The sequence below is a fragment of the Babylonia areolata genome, chromosome 11 (genome assembly GCF_041734735.1).
Source record: "Babylonia areolata isolate BAREFJ2019XMU chromosome 11, ASM4173473v1, whole genome shotgun sequence".
NCBI classification, from domain to species: domain Eukaryota; kingdom Metazoa; phylum Mollusca; class Gastropoda; order Neogastropoda; family Buccinidae; genus Babylonia; species Babylonia areolata.
Genome location: NC_134886.1, coordinates 10,232,788 through 10,250,287, shown reverse-complemented (window position 1 = coordinate 10,250,287; position 17,500 = coordinate 10,232,788). Strand labels below are relative to the sequence as shown.

The following is a 17,500-nucleotide window of genomic DNA, read 5'->3' as shown; positions in this document are numbered from 1 at the left end:
ATCACGGACTTAATTAAAGAGATGCCTTGTTGATGGGTTCGGTGGCCGAATGGTCACAGCGTCGGATGCTTGCCCCGAAGTTCTGAGTTCGATGCCCGGTTTATGGCGCACCTGGTAAGTGAAGGGCGGGGGTTGTTTCGCACAGCTCAACACATGTGCAGACATGCCAGTGCCAGAACTCCCTTCATGTGTTTATGCAAGCAAGGAATCCTGTACGCATGTTGAAGATCCTGTTGTCCATGTCAACGTCCGGTGGCTTATGGGAACACCAAATACCCAGCATGCACCAACCACGACAGATTCATCAGCAAATAGAAAATCATACACATGAATGTGCGCACGCGCACGTGTGGTCAGTGTGTGTGTGTGTGTGTGTGTGTGTGTGTGTGTGTGTGTGTGTGTGTGTGTTCCTGTGTATGTTTCTATGTGCCCCTGCGTTCGTTCTTTAGTTTTGCGTCTTTTCACTATCACTGATATTAGACGACAGTGCCCCTGCGTGTATGTGTATGCGCGCGCGCGCGCGTGTGTGTATATGTGTGTGTGTATTGTGTGAGTGAGCGCGTGTCTGTACGTTTTTACATGCATAAATAGCATTACTAAAAGCACAACAGACCCAATGAAAAAACTGATATAACTGCTACTAGCCTAGTCAAAAAACAGGGACCCCCTGCCCATGGCTTAACCCCCACCCCAATCGGCCACTCCTTCCCACGCAGTTTAATTAAACCTATCCGCAAGCCAGATAACAGCTTCAGCAATTTCACAATGATGTTATCTTTATCTTTTATTTTATTTTTTTTAATTTCATTTTTAAGTCTCCTCCTGTTCCAAACAATTTAAAGCAAACAAACATTGCCCCGCTATGCTCTGCTCGTCCACGGATCCACACAAAGGGAAACCTTAGAGTCTGTCTCATTCAACTTGATCTCGCCCCTGCTTCTGATTCTACAGCAGCATCCGCCAGGGTTCTCACTCTCTGCTCATTCTGTTTCTGCTTCAATCTGCAAAAACGTGTGGAACTCGAGGGGGTTGTGGTAGAGAGTGGGCGGGAGTATTTGGGAGGCATGGGGGATCCGGAGGGGCTGGGGGGGTGGAGGAGTGAAGGAGGGAAACAGGGGGACGATGGATTTCACCTGAGACCCATGTTTTCGGAGAGCTAGTGTTTGCCATGTCTTGCGAAGAATAATCAATGATGATAGCAAACTGGGATCAGTCTGGGCTGGTGGGGCTGTCCCAGCTATTGCTGCAATGTAGGAGATGGGCGAGGGGGAAGGGAGGGGGCCTGAACGAAGGAGGGGGGAGAGGGAGGGAGGGAAATATCTTGCAAGCAGGATAAATGGGGTCCATAAAATCAAGATAACAAAATAATCATAATCATGAAGAAGAAGAATTTTCAGAGACATGCATACATATACAATTTAAATACTCTGGTGCAGTCACTTATGGCAAAACCGGTATTCGTGTAGTTAAGTCATGATTATAATGGTACCATTAATTAACACTGAACAAATAATTCTAAAGCTATATACATAACACAGTAATATAAACAATGATAACAGAATAGAACAGTTTTGGGTAGTTAGAGCAAGTTATATAAATACTAATGCCAATGTTAATGTATGAAAACAAAAAAGCAAACCAAAAGCAAATTATCCATGACCGAAGACAAAGATCCATAGTAATGAGTACACCTCTTTTCAGCAACAGACAACCAAATATAATTTGATAATTTGATATAATTTGATACCAGCATAACGTCGATATCGTTGGTGCCAAAGTCAAAAATTACAATTTAACTCCAGGTTCCAAAGCTGCAATGTATACCTTTTGACAAACTATTAAGTCATACTAGTAGTAATATTGTACATGTCTCTAAAATATTCGTCTCATTTATATCTTGGAAAAGAACGTACAAAATAATGTAATATGAATGGGCTTACAGGCTGTTTTGCAATCAAAGCCGCAGAAGCTACATAGTATACACCACCAACAACAAAAACAAACAACAACAGCAACAACACAGGAAAAAAACAGACACGAACAAATTATGAAAATCAAGACGTTTCACTCCATTATCAAGCAAAGCATACCATGTAATAATATCAAAATCACCAATCTACAATAGTACAAACAAGGAAGATCCTCAGTCAGGGATAACGAGATCTTAAAAAAAAAATAAAAAAAAAAAAAAAAAAAGGATGTCTTTCATTTCCCTGAGAAGAAAATCACACGTCTATTGTCTCCAAGCATAAGGTATCAAACATGTAGATGGGGGAAACCTGAGACTTGCCAGGAGTATCATTTATATATAGAATATATATATATATATATATATATATATATATATATATATATATATATATATATATGACCATGTGATTTGAGATCTCAAATGACTGCACTACGTCAACAAATCATTGTGTTAAAAAAAAAAATAATAAAAGTTCACAAAGTCCGTTTCTGTGAATGTGAACCAATGTCCTCCACTCTCTTCCTTACTGAGTCACTCTATTCTTCACTCATGTCCACACATGGATGCGTGCATACAATTACTAACACATGTACACACACAACAACAACACAAACACACCTTCCTTCCCATCAAATTCCACACTCCCCTCCCCCAACTCCCCCTCCAAAAAAGGTCCAATGCATGATATCACGCCATTATAAAAAAATTAATTAAAAAAAAAAAAGAAAGAAAAAAAAAGAGCAGCACATACACATCCCCTGTTTGTCTTTTTGTGCACAAAAATATCTTCTTCCCCAGCGCCCCCCCCCCCCCCCCCAACCGCCCGGCCCTCCCCCACCCCCAACTTGTTTTAAAGCATGAAACCTTCAAGAGAGAGAGAGAGAGGGGGGGAAGGGGGGGGGGGGCTCGTGGCCTGGGCAAACAACAGAAAGACAAATACTCTGTCCCCTACACTATACCAGGTCTCTGCCCTTCACACGGCTCCCTGTCCTCCCTACGCCCCCCCCCCCCCCCCCCCCCCCCCGCCCCCCTACCCTCTCTCACACTCACACACATCGCTGCTCTGACACCTGACTGCCAATGTCAATGAGGCTTGGGCTTCTGTGTAAAGAGAGACGTGTGAAGAGAGTCCCAGCACATGGGAAGTAGAGAACACAATAGTAAGATGCGTAATGCAATACTGTGAAGCCTCCTAAATCCTTAGCACTTTTTTCTTTTCTTTTCTTTTAATCTCTTCACTAGTTTGCTTATCTTCTGGATGCCCTCATTCAGGTCACTGAAGCTGTTTCATTTCTGAGTGCTTGTTAATCTTTCTCTGTTCCTAACTTGCAGATAGGATCCCATGCTCGTTCATCCTCTCTCTCTTTCTCTCTTCCTTCTGTCTATTTTCTCTTTCTGTTTTCTTTTGCTTTTCTTTCTTGATTTTGTAGCCCCGAACTGGGTGTGAAAAAAAACACTCTTGTTATTGTGCTTGATTCAGTATCCTGGTAAAATAGAATTCTGCCTTATTTCATTTCCCTCTCTTCAAGAATATCTTACAGTGACACATCTCTCTCTCTCTCTCTCTCTCTGACACCCCCCTGCTCTCCACACACACTCCCATACCCAAACACATCCACACACAACCCCCCACCCACACACGCACATTTTTCAGGTGGAAATCAAGAACAGTCACTGTAAAACATTGTCCACAATCACAATTTAAAACACTGACCTGGTAACACCTGCAATATATATGTATGTTAAAATGTGGACCGGTGTTTGGAGAACACACAACCTATGCACACTGAAACAGTTAATGGAGCACTCAAAGCAACGCAGACCATTTAATTTGGCTGGCTGCGGAGACCTGCGAAACACTGCTTATTCTGAGAATGGCACTGATCCATTCAGCATGTGTCGTAAACTTTGAGGCTTATGTAGGCAACTTGTCCTTTGCACAAAAAATATGTTGCGAAAGGCATGTCAACAACTATGTTATTTTCAAAATATCCGTTATCAAACATGTTGGGGTTTTTTCCCGGTACCTATGGCTGCATATATACATACATGCAACTGTTCATGACAAACCCGATTTGAAGCAATTTCAAACCGTCCTACTTTGATGCCCTTCGCATATTTTTGGTATGAAAAAAAATGTATATATATATATATATATATATATATATATATATATATCCGTATCATATCTAGAATCTGTGATAAGAGCTATTAATTCAATTTAAATCCGTCTCCCCATTCCTTTCCCCTCTCACCACCCCATCAGACTGATGACAGCAAACAAACAAAAAAAGTGCACGTTCCTGGATGTCAATCATCATATATAGCAATTACCCTGATAAAAGTCCTACATGGATCGGCCTCGGATTACGTGCCCTTCAACACCCGAACTTGGTTTCAGTGGAAGTTGTGAGGCGTGATGACTCTCCAAATTAGGGTAACTAGCTGTGATTTACCAACCGACAACCCCCTGCGTTATTGCAGATCAATGCGATAAAATACGCATGGAAATCTGCATTCAGACGTCATTTTCTCTGGCAGTGAAGGCTGAAGCCTTGATAAGTTTTTACCAATACATGACTCTGAGGTTAAGGTCGAACAATGAGCCGAAAATTTTCACTGGCAAAATTTTTGTTACATGCATTAATCACCAACGGGTGAAGCTGGGTACAAATGCTAGTAAAATACAGAATAACACACAAACAGCATCAAGTGAGACAAGCAGAGCTTTAAAATAAATCAAATCATATTATTAGTGAAGCACAAGTGTCCGTCCCCCTAAGCAAGGCAATGGCTCACAATCGGTGTTGTACTCACTTGACAAAATATCCATGCACTGTATGAGAGGTAAACAAAAACTTTAAATCAGAGAGCACAATTGATAACGAAATGTATTTCATTTTAAAAAGTAATATTTCTCTTAGTTATATTCTATTCTATTTGTATAAACACATTACTCCCAACAGCTACGGTTTTCTCTCTTACACAGTAGACATACACACATGTAATTTTACATGTGTGTGCACGCGCGCTCCCCACCTCTGACCCCTCCCCCCACCCCCCACCAACACCCACACCCACACAAAGACACACACACCTTTCTTCGACAGCACTTTGCCGAAATGGAAGCCCTTGTGTGTCAGCCAATGCAGATAGGACTGGAAGCCCTCTGATAAACCCAGGAAGGGCAAAACAAGGCAGCCTCTTTAGTGTGCACGCACCAGCTTAAGGATGGAAGGTTGTTTTTTTTTCATGATTCTGCCCAACTAAATGAGAGGGTTTTTTTTTGGGGGGGGTTTGTTTGTTTTGTTTTGTTTTGTTTTCTTCCCTGCGGTACTGATAACGCTGTGTAGTCTGGAACATGCCGTTACATTTCTGAGACATCCTCCAAGTCCAAGGATTCATGGTGGTCTTTCCATGACATAAAAATCTCTGCAATGCACATGTTTATCTGGAATGCGTCATGTGGTACGAGCATTGCTTTGGGTACACAGATTATGATGGGGGTGGATCAGATAGCTTCCTTGTTTAGGGATTGGTTCTAACTCTGGAAGTCTACCGATATTCCGCCCCACCCTCTACATCCCCCACCCTCCACCAGTATCTACTGACTGAGCAATAGTGAACACACACCATCACAGGTCTCAACCTGGCACAAGACCTGTATCCACATATCTGTACAACAACTGTATCCAGATATCTATACCATAAACAAGCAAGAACCATCTTTATTCCATCTGAAGAAGGTCTGACAAGACGAGGCTGAAAGTGAAAGCTCCCAACAGAGAACACTGTGCAAACCCCAAGTAAAAGCGTGTGTGTCGTTTCAGTTCTCGATTGACTCCCATCCGATCCTTCCACTTTTGCCTTGTTTCCTTTCCCTGTCTCAACACATACAGGACTATATATCAGTTCCACAACAACTCTGCTGGGTCAGATTCCAAGCTCATAAGGTGAGCGACAGACGCAGCAGCCAAATGGCTATCCAAGTTTGGTCTTCCACTCCGAAAGGCCTGGGTTCGATCCAAGGTATCTGGCGCCTGGTGGGTTAAAGGTGGTGATTTTTTTCCACGCGCCAAGTGGGTTAAAGGTGGTGATTGTTTCCTGGTGCGGTAAGGGTGGAGATTTTTCTTTTCCAAGTACAATATATGTGGGAAACCTACACCTTATGCAGAAGATCAAATACGCGTAACAATATCCCCAAACCCCTGTCAGCATTATGTGGTCCACGAAAGCATGAACATATATATCCAGCATGCACACCTCTGAAAGCTGAGTGTGGCGGCCATAAGTTAATGAAGGAGGGGACTGGAGGGATGGGGAGGTATAAACAGTCATCCACGTAAAAGACCACTGGTCCATACAAGTGGACGTGAGAGTTGCGGCCCACGAACCCACAAAGTGAGAGGGGGGGGGGGGGTAGAGGGGGAGACGGGGGCGTGGGGAGAGAGAGAGGGGGAGGGAGAGGGGTATGGGGAGAGAGGGGGAGAAAGAGAGACGCCAGCCAGCCAGCCATAACAAGGGATCCCATTCACTTGTTTGTTAAATTGCCACATCCACCCCTGGAGAGATAGACTAGCTACCACCACACTTCCGCGCTTTCTTTCGTTCTTTCTGACTCGACTCCACAACAGGGGATACTATTCACTTGTTTATTTAATTCCCCGATCCACCCCTGTAGAGCAATACCCACAACCACCGCCCTCGGCTTTTTCTGACTCATACACCACAAATGGATCGACTCAATGCCATGCGGTGTAGTGGGAGGCAGGTGAGAGATGAGATGATAAAAACATCATGGGAACGGGGTAGGTGTCCGGGAAGTGGGGTGGGAGAGTGGGTTGGGAGAGAGCGGAAGAAGACGGTGAGAGGACCAAGGGAAGAGAAGAGGAGGAGGAAGAATGGATGGTTTCACAACCAGCCAAACACTTGTCATGTACAAATTGCATTTGATATCATGACCTAAGGCACAGAGAGAGATAGAGAGAGAGAGAGAGAGAGAGAGAGAGAGAGAGAGAGATAGAGAGAAGAAAAAAAAGCGAGGGGGGGGGGGGCTGAGACAATGAGACACAGACATTGAAACAGAGACAGTGAGACAGAATGAGACTCCGTCACTGAGAAAGAGGGACTCAGAGACAAACAAAAACGAAAGGAATTTTATTTTAAAAGGCAGTGGAGTATGCATTTTCATGTTTTTTTGTTGTTTTTTACATCCTGCCTTATGGGATATATATATATATATATATATATATATATATATATATATATATATATATATATATATATTTGTCCTCATCAGGTAGGTCTTTCCAACACACAAGGAGACGTGCCATCTTAAACAGAAGCTCACTTGTCACACCTAAAACCTTCCACTCTCTCCCACCCCAACCACCCATACCCTAAAACCACCACTGAGCTGCTATGCATTGGAGCTCCATGAAAACCACTCATCCACTCCATCCTTCACCCTCCTGATCAACTTACTTTAGCTAAATAATTAGGGATGGCCGGGACTGGTGTAACGGGATGAGGGTGGGAGGAGGCTACCACGTCTTGGAGAGGAAGACAGAGGGCGAGGAGGAAAAGAGGTAAAGTAGAATGGAGCGAGAAGAGACGATGGTTCTCTCTCTCTCTCTCTCTCCCTCTCTCTCTTTTTCATGATTATTTCATGATTCGTTAGATACGCGGGGCTGAGGCCTTATGTGAATAAACCATCTTCAGTCAGTCTTCTCTATCTCTCTCTCTCTCCCCTCCTCCTTCTTCTTCATGATTATTTCATGTTTCGTTAGATATTGTTCATATTCCCCTTCACGCGGGGCTGAAGCTTTATATGAATAAACCATCTTCAGTAAGTCTTCTCTCTCTCTCTCTCCCCTTCTGTCTGACCGTTGGACTCTCACTCTCCTCCCACCCTTCTCTCTTCCACCTTTCTCTCTCTCTCTCTCTCTCTCTGTGCTGTAGGTTACTCTCACATCCACAGTGACACCCCCCCCCCTCTCTCTCTCACTCTGTCCTTCTGACCGTAGGACTCTCCCACTCTCCTCCCACCCTTCTCTCTCTCTCTCTCTCTCTCTCCAAATTCACAACACAACTGTTATATTAGTGCTAGCAGAGAAAGTGCTAGTGGCCCACCACCTGGGACCGCCCATCAGTCAGTGTTACAGTCAGGGGAAGGCACGTTGACAGGCGAGAAGGGCTCGACCTGCCCTACTTTAGACATCATTTGGGTGGGGTGGAAGTGTGTATGTGTATGTGTGTGTGTGTGTGTGTGTGTGTGTGTGCGCGCGCGCGCGCGCTTGTGTGCGTGCGTGCGTGCGTGTAAGCATGCACGCGCGGCGTGCGGAAGGGGTGGGATCTCTTCCTCTTTCTTCCTGCCTCTCGCCAAACAAAGACATAAATAAAACAAACGTAAAAAATTAAAAATTAAAGCAATGTTGTCACAGCTGTAAAACTGATTCAGGTGTGGTGAATTGTTGACCTTTTCGATTCTATTTAGATGGCTAAATAGTTGTGTGTGTGTGTGTGTGTGTGTGTGTGTGTGTGTGTGTGTGTGTGTGTGTGATCTCTATGATCTGTACTACTTGTATTCATCCCTCCCCCCCCCACTCCCCCCTTACCCCTTATCTCTCTCACTATCCCAGTTTCCCACCCTCCTTGTTGTCTGACCCCGATTCAAGTCGTCAGCGCTCGAATTAGAATCCCCTGTTTTCTCCACCCTCTCCGTCCCCCCCACCCTCCCCAAAAGACCCTCCCCTTCAGAGGGAAAACAGTTCAATAGGTCCAGACGCGAGAAATAGAGAGACAAGACAGTCCAGAGTGAAAACAAAAAACGAAATGTCATTTAATAAACAAGGTAATGAAATAAACGACTGAACAACAATTTCCGCCTTACTAACACCAAGCCATGGGTTTGTTTTTTTTCTTTAAAAAAAAAATTAAAAAAAAAGAGGGAGGGGGGCAGAGACTAAGAGAGACAAAGTGGTAGAAAAGTGGGATATAAAAAGAAAGAAGCTCTCTCCTAACCCCACCTCCCCTAGCTGACACCACGTAGTGTGTGTGTGATATCCGACCCACTTCACAACCCCCCACTGGCAGACAAAACAGGTGATTACACACCACGGCTGATACTACCACCACAACCAACACCACACCACACCACACCAGTGACAACACCACCACCACTGGGCCCAAGCTCCCCACCCGATCCAATCCGCACTTCAAAGAGTAAGAGAGGGAAGGGTGGTGGTGGAAGGTGGAGGGGTTTGGATGTGGTGTGCAGCGGGGGCTCCCCGACAAATAGGTAGTCTATGCGCGGACAGGGAGTACGATGGAGAGGATGGAAAGGGTAGACCGTAGAGATGCAGGAAGAGGATGGAGTCATTTATTAATGATCCGTTATCTAAGCGTTCCCTGTCGGTCTGCACGGCTTCTTCACTAGGACACAGAAATAAACAGGAGTCTATCTGTCTGTCTGGTGGGACTGACAGAACGGCACACCGGAAAAAAGTGTGTTGGTGAGTGGTATGGGGTTGGAGGGAGGGTGGGGGCGGGAGGAGGAGGAAGCGAGAGGGAGAAGAGATATAGGGTGGATGGTTGAGAGGAGGGCAGGAGAGGAAGGGCGAGGTTTACTCAAAGCTGCACTGCTGGGCAGTCTGACTCACACACACACACACACACACACGTGTACACCCCAGCGGTCAGTCAGTCAGTCAGTGCATCAATCACTGGCGCAGCGTGTGGTTGTGACATCCCCTCATCGCTCCCCTTGCTCCTGGGGCAATCAGTGCAGGTGTACACACTTTCCCTCAGGTGCTCTCCCTCCTTCCTCCCCACAGCGCCCACCCAACCATCCGCAACTGCCATACCCCCATAACCCAAACACCTCCCCCACTCCCCACTCCCCACACCCCCGGGAGCTGGGACAAAGACCATGAACCTACCCCAAAAATAAAGCAGATCAATACTGCCAGACCCAAAAAGCACCCCCCCTACACACACACACACACAGAGTGAGAGCTGCGTAACTGTGATCATGTACCTTCAGAAAACGCCACTTCAGGCCACCGACAGGCCTGTCAAAAACAAGTCCTCATGATCCACTTGAATTCAACACGATCAACAGCTAAAGGGCATCCCAGTCTTTGGTCCTCTTAACCATTCGTACCCTTCCAAAGTGAAATAATACTAAAACAAACATTTAATCAATCAATGAAATACTAAAATCAAACATTTAATAAATTCATCAATCAATCAAATTCATAAACAAACAAGTTCAAAGTAACTGTATCGGAATTAGTAAGTCAGTGCGGCTAACTAGTTACAAATTCAAGTTATTTCTCAAAGAATTCTTTGAAATCTTTCTCTCTAGAGTTACACATGCATTCATGAACACTCATACACACACGCAAACACACACACACACACACACACACACAAAGACACTTCAGCATGCACACATGATTCAACACAATTTCAAAATAATACTCTGAAAGTGATGTACTTCATCAGGTCACACACACACACCCACACACACACACACACACACACACACACACATAAATGTCCCTTCCACAACTTGCCTGCATGCATGCTTGTGTGCATGTTTTTAATACACAAACACAGAACATCCATAGTTATTTTACGATACATTACCTAACTATATGTATACCTCTACTTCAGTCTCTTCTTTGAACATGCATTCAGGTTTGTTTGTTTTTTTTACTTAAGATGTAAATCAAAAGTGGTGCTCTTCATATTAGAAACCATATGGCTCAATGTCTGTATCGGAGATAAGACAGCATTCTTGTATTACTGCAGTTTTGTTGAACTAAAATGGAATGTGCACGTCTACTTGTCATATCCTACTATTTCCACTTTACTTCAATCAATTCTATTCTACACAGCACACCCACTCAATCCTCCACCCACCTAAATGAGTACACACACACACACACACACACACACACACACATATACACACACACACAAAAAAAAACCCAGTGAAACACACACACATACACACAAACAACCACCACACACAAAAACACAAACAACACACACACACACACATACATACATACACACAAACAACAACCACACACACACACACACACACACACACACACACACAACAACAACAACAACAACAACAACCACCACACACACACAACACCTACAACACACACACACACACACACACGCACACACTCAAATCTTCTTGTTATCAGTGACAGTCTGTAGCTATTAACAGTCTTTTTTATAACTGTCTATCTTCTCTTTTCATCACCCTTCCACTTACCTCTTTCCCCTCCCGCCAACCCTTTCCCCCTCTGCCCCTCCCCCCCCCCAAATATACACCGCCCCCCCCCCCCCTCCCCACGCACACACGACCAGTCCCTTCCCTGATTACTTTACTGAGTGATTTTAGAACTTCACTGCAGCAACCTGAGCTGGGAGACAGCCAAAAAAGACTGCTCGCAGACAGTGGAAGGTGGAGGATGACAGTGGTTAGGGACGTAGGGGGGTGAGGGGATGAGGATAGAGAAGAAGGATCCCTGTGTTCCACAAGGACACACAACGAGGTTTAAAATAAGTAAACCAGGAGCTTCGTCTGTGTCCTCAAAATTCACACACACACACACACACACACACACACACACACACACACACACACAGAGGCACAAATGTAACACACATACATGCACACACATGGAGTACACAGGCACGCACGCACGCACACACAAACACACAAAAACACACACCCCCACGCACAACACACACATAAACATGCACACGATTGTTGTGCACATGCAAGCACGCACACCACACAATGAACACACATTTTTCAATCAGCTTCCAAACAAATCTGTCCCTTTCATTTTGTTACTTGCCACACTGCTGCTTGGTCTTTGTCTTAATCAAAAGTGATCAAGAAGCAGAATCTGATCTATCTGCAAAATTTATGAAAATGATGTTTGCCTATTTTTTTCTTTTTAAGTTTAAACAGTGATCAGGCAACTGTTCCAAGCAAACTCTGAAGCAAGCTAATTTAATAACATTTATTCAGATAAAATCAATAATGTGTGTACATGATTTATATAAAAAATTTACATATGCCTTGATATGGCCAGTTTTGTGACTTTTCTCCAGCCATGATCAAAAAGAAGAAATGAAAAGAAAAAAAAGCAAATACTGTGTCAGCAAGTACTCTTACACTCGCTGTCACTGTGTCAGATGATAAAATTGATCTGTATCCTTTTCTATCAGTCACTGTCCACAACTTCCCTCTTCCACATCCCCAGAAATTAAATCAATAGATTCCCCTCCCTTTTTTTTCTCAAATATGTTCATTTTGTCTAAAGCATACATGTTCATTTTGTTTGAAGCCAGTTCATTTGATTAAACTTAAATCCTGTTCATTTTTTAATTGAAGACATAAGCCTTCTACAAATTTCTGTTCCTGGTACTCAGTGGTAGAGTGAGGCAATTCACTCATTATTAAAATACAGGTTCATCAGACATTAGTCATGAATGCCATAAAATTTACATTTAGAATAAATTGTAGATCTACTGTGCACTTGGCAATAATGTAAACTAAGGTTTGGGAAGGCAGGAACACTATAAAGTATAACAGATGAGATGTTAGTGTCAGTTACTATCATAAAGTGACCAGTGACCTGGATTTGGTTATACAATTCAGAGGTCTGATACTGTTCACCAGTGTGATAGGGCAGTGCTTCCTGACACAGTAACAGAGAGACCAACTCATGAAGCCAGTCAAATATATAGGGCAGACACCCAATTCACACATTTCTCAGCACTGAATCAGAACCCAATTTACACATTTCACAGCAGAAACACAAACCAAACACATATCAAATAACATACCACACATAGTGATAGATAACCATTCACTGAGACTCTGGAAAGTTCCCAACTGAACAAATCTCTACCAAACACACAAAGAACACTGACAACAAGTGACATAGAAACAAGACAAACATATGAGGCATTCACTGATTCAGACAAAGAGAGAGAGACTGAGACTGAGAGTTCCAAACTAGACAGACACCAAACTGGACACAAAGAGGTTTTAGAACACTGCCAGACACAGGACAATGAGACATTCATTATGATTCAACAACATCCAACAATCAAATTGTCAAAGAAAGCTCACATTCACAAAGACTCACTGTGTGTGTGTGTGTGTGTGTGTGTGTGTGATTGTCTTGAGGATTCATGAGTGTTTCCAGAACAGAGAAGGGAGAGGGATAAAAGGGGAGGGGGGAAGAGAAAGAGACAAAATACACCAAACAGCCAAATATAGAACTTAGATTAGAAGAACTATCTCAGCCAGTCAGTCACCCAGTACACATTGACAATGAGCACCAGTGGAAGAGAAACCAGATAAGCAGATAGACACTCAGTGTACAGAACCAGAACCACTGACCTTTCAGCCTGTGGTGTGAAACATAAAACAAGTACAGACTGGGGGGCTGTGGGAAGCAAAAGAAGGCTGCATGCAGCTACACTTAAGTGATTTTAAAGTTAAGGTCAGACAGAACTACTGTAGACAGAACTTAAATTGCAGAGCAGAGAGCTCTCCATCACTCTCCATCACTACAGTCACTGGCGGTCACAATGACAATCAGTCTTGTTAGGTTATCACCCTGAAAATGTTATTGCATTTTTCATATTGTGTTTGAATTCTAAACCTGTGAATTCATATCTTTACAGCATTCTGTGTCCAGCTATTCCCGTATTTGCACAGTATCATTTTCATAAATTTTGCAATAAACAAAGAAACTAATTAGTAAGTGAATCTTATGATCTAATTAATATCACTCAATCGCTGAATAGCATGGATACACAAGCACACTCTCTCTGTTTCAATCAATGTCACACACAGACACACTGACACACATACAGACACACAAACATTCTGTCTCTCTCTGAATCACACACACACACACACACACACACACACACATACACACTCACACAGGAACACACGTTTTTATCCAAGCCATCAATAAACTATAGTCTAGATCACACAACAATACCAAGGGCTGTAACGAGATGGAAAATGCACTGCCTTATACTTGTAGCTCTAGTGCCCTTTTCCCCACCCCTCTCCAAATCCACTTCCCCCTTATCTCCCTCAACCCCCATCAACAGTGGTAACATGGTTTCTTTGTAAAGAGGGATATAAATCATGCAGTCTATACCAACACAAAAAGCCTAAACATTTCAACTGTCATTTCCATCCTGCCTCTCTGACTCTGGTACATTCTGATTATGGTCTCGAGAGTGAGTCATTTCAACTGTCATTTCCATCCTGCCTCTCTGACTCTGGTACATTCTGATTATGGTCTCGAGAGTGAGTTCTGTTATATTATTACATGTCTACAGCAGTATAAATTTACCTGTGTTAGAGCTGGATGCATGAACTATGGGAGTAAGTCTCTGACAGATAAAAACTACTGATCTGAACTGTTGACTGAAACAAATATCAACGTAGAAACTCAGAAAGTTATTAACAGTATGTTGTTGCCCAGGTTCAAATGCACTAGTATGTCTATGACTTTGTTTTTATTCAGATATAGTTAGAATATCAAACGTCAGTTCTGATAAGTTACAGTGTCTCCCTTGGCATAATTTGTCTTCTAGTTCTACTGTTCTACTTCTAGATGAAATGTCACAAAATATTCTTGCTCTGATACAATGATCTTTAACAAAATTATTTCTGAAGAAACCCGACTCAAAATAGTTTGTCAATTCAAAATGTCATTTCTGTAGCTTTTGATAATTTTAAATAGCTTCACTAACGATATTTAATATTTGGTATTAGGTTAATATGTAGTATTAGGTGGTTTGGAATAATTATGTGTTTCGGTGGTATTCCCTGTCTGGTGGTTTTGGACCAGAACAGTTTGGGTAAAAATATAACACATAAGAGATGCACATAAAGTTCCATCCAGTCTAGATTTTGTTCAATGGGAAACTGCACTTTAAATTTAATATCAATACACAATACAATGGAAACATACACATACACAAAAACAACAACACAAACACATGCACACACACACACATGTATACACATATGCACACACAGTCACACACACACACACACACACACACACACACACAAATGAGAGCTCCACGAAACATGAATCTGAACACTTTACATGACAGTTCATAATTGAATAATTCAGACTAGACTTACTAAAGCTTGTAGTTGTACTATAAGTTGTTGTTTTGTGCACTTTATACTATACAGTAACTATGTATTTAGTGTGACTGGGTCTGATGGCCCTCATCTTTCTCTTCCAGTGAACTGATTATGAGTATATCACCTACCACAGTCCTCTTGCAGACATTAAAGCATTGCATGTCTACCCATTTAAAATTTCAGTTGATGCTTTGAACAACTCAACAAAGCTCTCTTTTCATACACAAACACTTATCCCCTTGTGTCAGAGTCTGTGTGTGTGTGTGTGTGTGTGTGTGTGTGTGGTGTGCATACATAACATGTATACTGCCGGTAATTACTATGTCATGGTGTGGTGTGATGTGGTGTGGAGGTGGTGGTGGTTGTGTGTGTGTGTGTGTGTGTGTGTGTGTGTGTGTGTGTGTGTGTGTGTGTGTGTGTGTGTCATTACAATGTGTGTGAATAAATATTGATTGTTTATGTATTGTTTATAATGTATAAATATGTATACATACATACATACATACACATGTCCCTGTATACCTCTCTGTGTGTGCATTCATTTGTACACTTGTGAGTGCATGTGCTTTTCTGCGCATGTGCATGCACATTTCATCCACAATGTGTGCATACCTGCGGACTTGTTCAAGGAGTGGCTTCAACAATAAGCAGGCAAAAACACATGCGGGCTGATGACTGCCCGAAGGGTATTAATAAAAAATGATTAATTATCATTCTGCCGTGTAAACAATAACACATTACAACAAGTAATCTCGGAATCAGGGATGCTGCGGTGTTTGCACATGATTGATGACACAGCACACCGACACCCGTTACAGTCACACACGGTCACCTTACCTCTGCCGGTCGGGAGACTGTGACATGGTCAAGTTTGGCCGGCGAGACCTGAGATGGGGTATGTTTGGGGCTGACGAAGGCACCATCCGGCAGCTCATCTGGTCGAAAGTCCCCCCGTGAACTGCGCCGACTGCCGCCACTGCCGTCTTCTGCTGCACGCGAAATCTTCAACTGTTGCAACTGCACACGGGCTGTATCGGACCGCTGGTACTTTTCCAACTTTTCCTGCACCTCCCTCATGTCTTGCTCGTCCATCTGCTTCCTGGCTTTCGCAAAATACATCTTGGCCCGCACTCCCAACGCACATTCCGCTAGAAAATCCCCAGTGCAACTTCAACACGTTAGCCGACACTGCCCCAGTTCGCTTTGTTTTTACCCCTCGCCATCTTGGGGAGTCAGTCAATGCTTGGTCATCACTTCCGGGTCAACAGCTGACCTTTCCAGACGATGAAAAATACCGTTCTGTGAGCCCGTCGGGTGGCTGGCAGCAAGGGGAGGAGGGGGTTTTGATTCCAGAGTCGGATAGTTCACGCTTCTTTGAGCTGGTGACCGAATGGTAGTGTATTCCTGCTTGATCGCACGCAAAGTCGCGAAGTGGGCGGCGTGACAGATTTGTCGACAAAGCGAGCATGCGAGTGAGAAAAGACGTCTGCTCCGAACTGCCACAACCAGAACACGCAATGTCGTCTGCTTGGACCCACCTTTCCAACGGGATTGGCCCGTTTGTGTGAGAGTCAGTGGGAGTCCGGCCCCACTACAGTGGTCGGTCGAATAAATCTGCCAGCTTGTTTGAAATCAATGACGTTATCATGGATCATAGTGTGTGTTAAGTAGTTTAGTCAGTGTACTTGCAGTCTACTGACAGGTAGCGGTTAGTCACTGAACAGAATGCAGGTGCAGCCACGAAAATATAACTGTCTGTGGGTGTTCCCGCAATGACATAACTTCAGTCGACTTTGAGGATTTTTAAACCACTTAAAAAAAGAAAAAAATACAACGACTGTTATGTCTCCATTTGATGCCGTGATAATATTGTATTCAGTTTTGCCTCGGACACTGAAACGAACACTGAGAGAAGTCTACATATGTTTCAGTCACTGATGTAACGGTCAGTATATATATTCACGGTCGCTCCCCAACTCTGTGATAATAGTGGAACTTTAAAGAATTTTTCTTTTCTTTTTTTTCCAAACAGAACGTGTAATCGGATAGTTCCGAACTGGGCCACACTCGGTCTGGTCAGTCAGTCATCGTCAGTGTTCTTAGCTCTCTTTTTTTTTCTTTTTTTCCTTTTTTTTTTTTTTTCTTCTTTTTTTTTTCTTTTGTCAACTCGCTCCCCCAACTCAGTGAGTCAGTGAACTGAAGTACCGGGAGGGGAAATTCCACTGAATCCTAAGAACCGGCTTCAGAAGGCTATACTGATATAGCTATAGCATCGATATGATATAGCAACATCG

General features: G+C 43.3%; 1 protein-coding gene across 1 annotated transcript in view; it reads right to left on the bottom strand.

The window, feature by feature from the left end:
* Positions 1-16,754, bottom strand: part of LOC143287506 (uncharacterized) — a 146,028-nt gene extending 129,274 nt beyond the window's left edge. Inside the window, exon 1 of the mRNA XM_076595540.1 lies at positions 16,044-16,754. Coding sequence (XP_076451655.1) covers positions 16,044-16,325 — 282 coding nt within the window. The 5' untranslated portion in view covers positions 16,326-16,754. The remainder of the gene's footprint in view (positions 1-16,043) is intronic.
* Between the last annotated feature and the right edge of the window lie 746 nt (positions 16,755-17,500).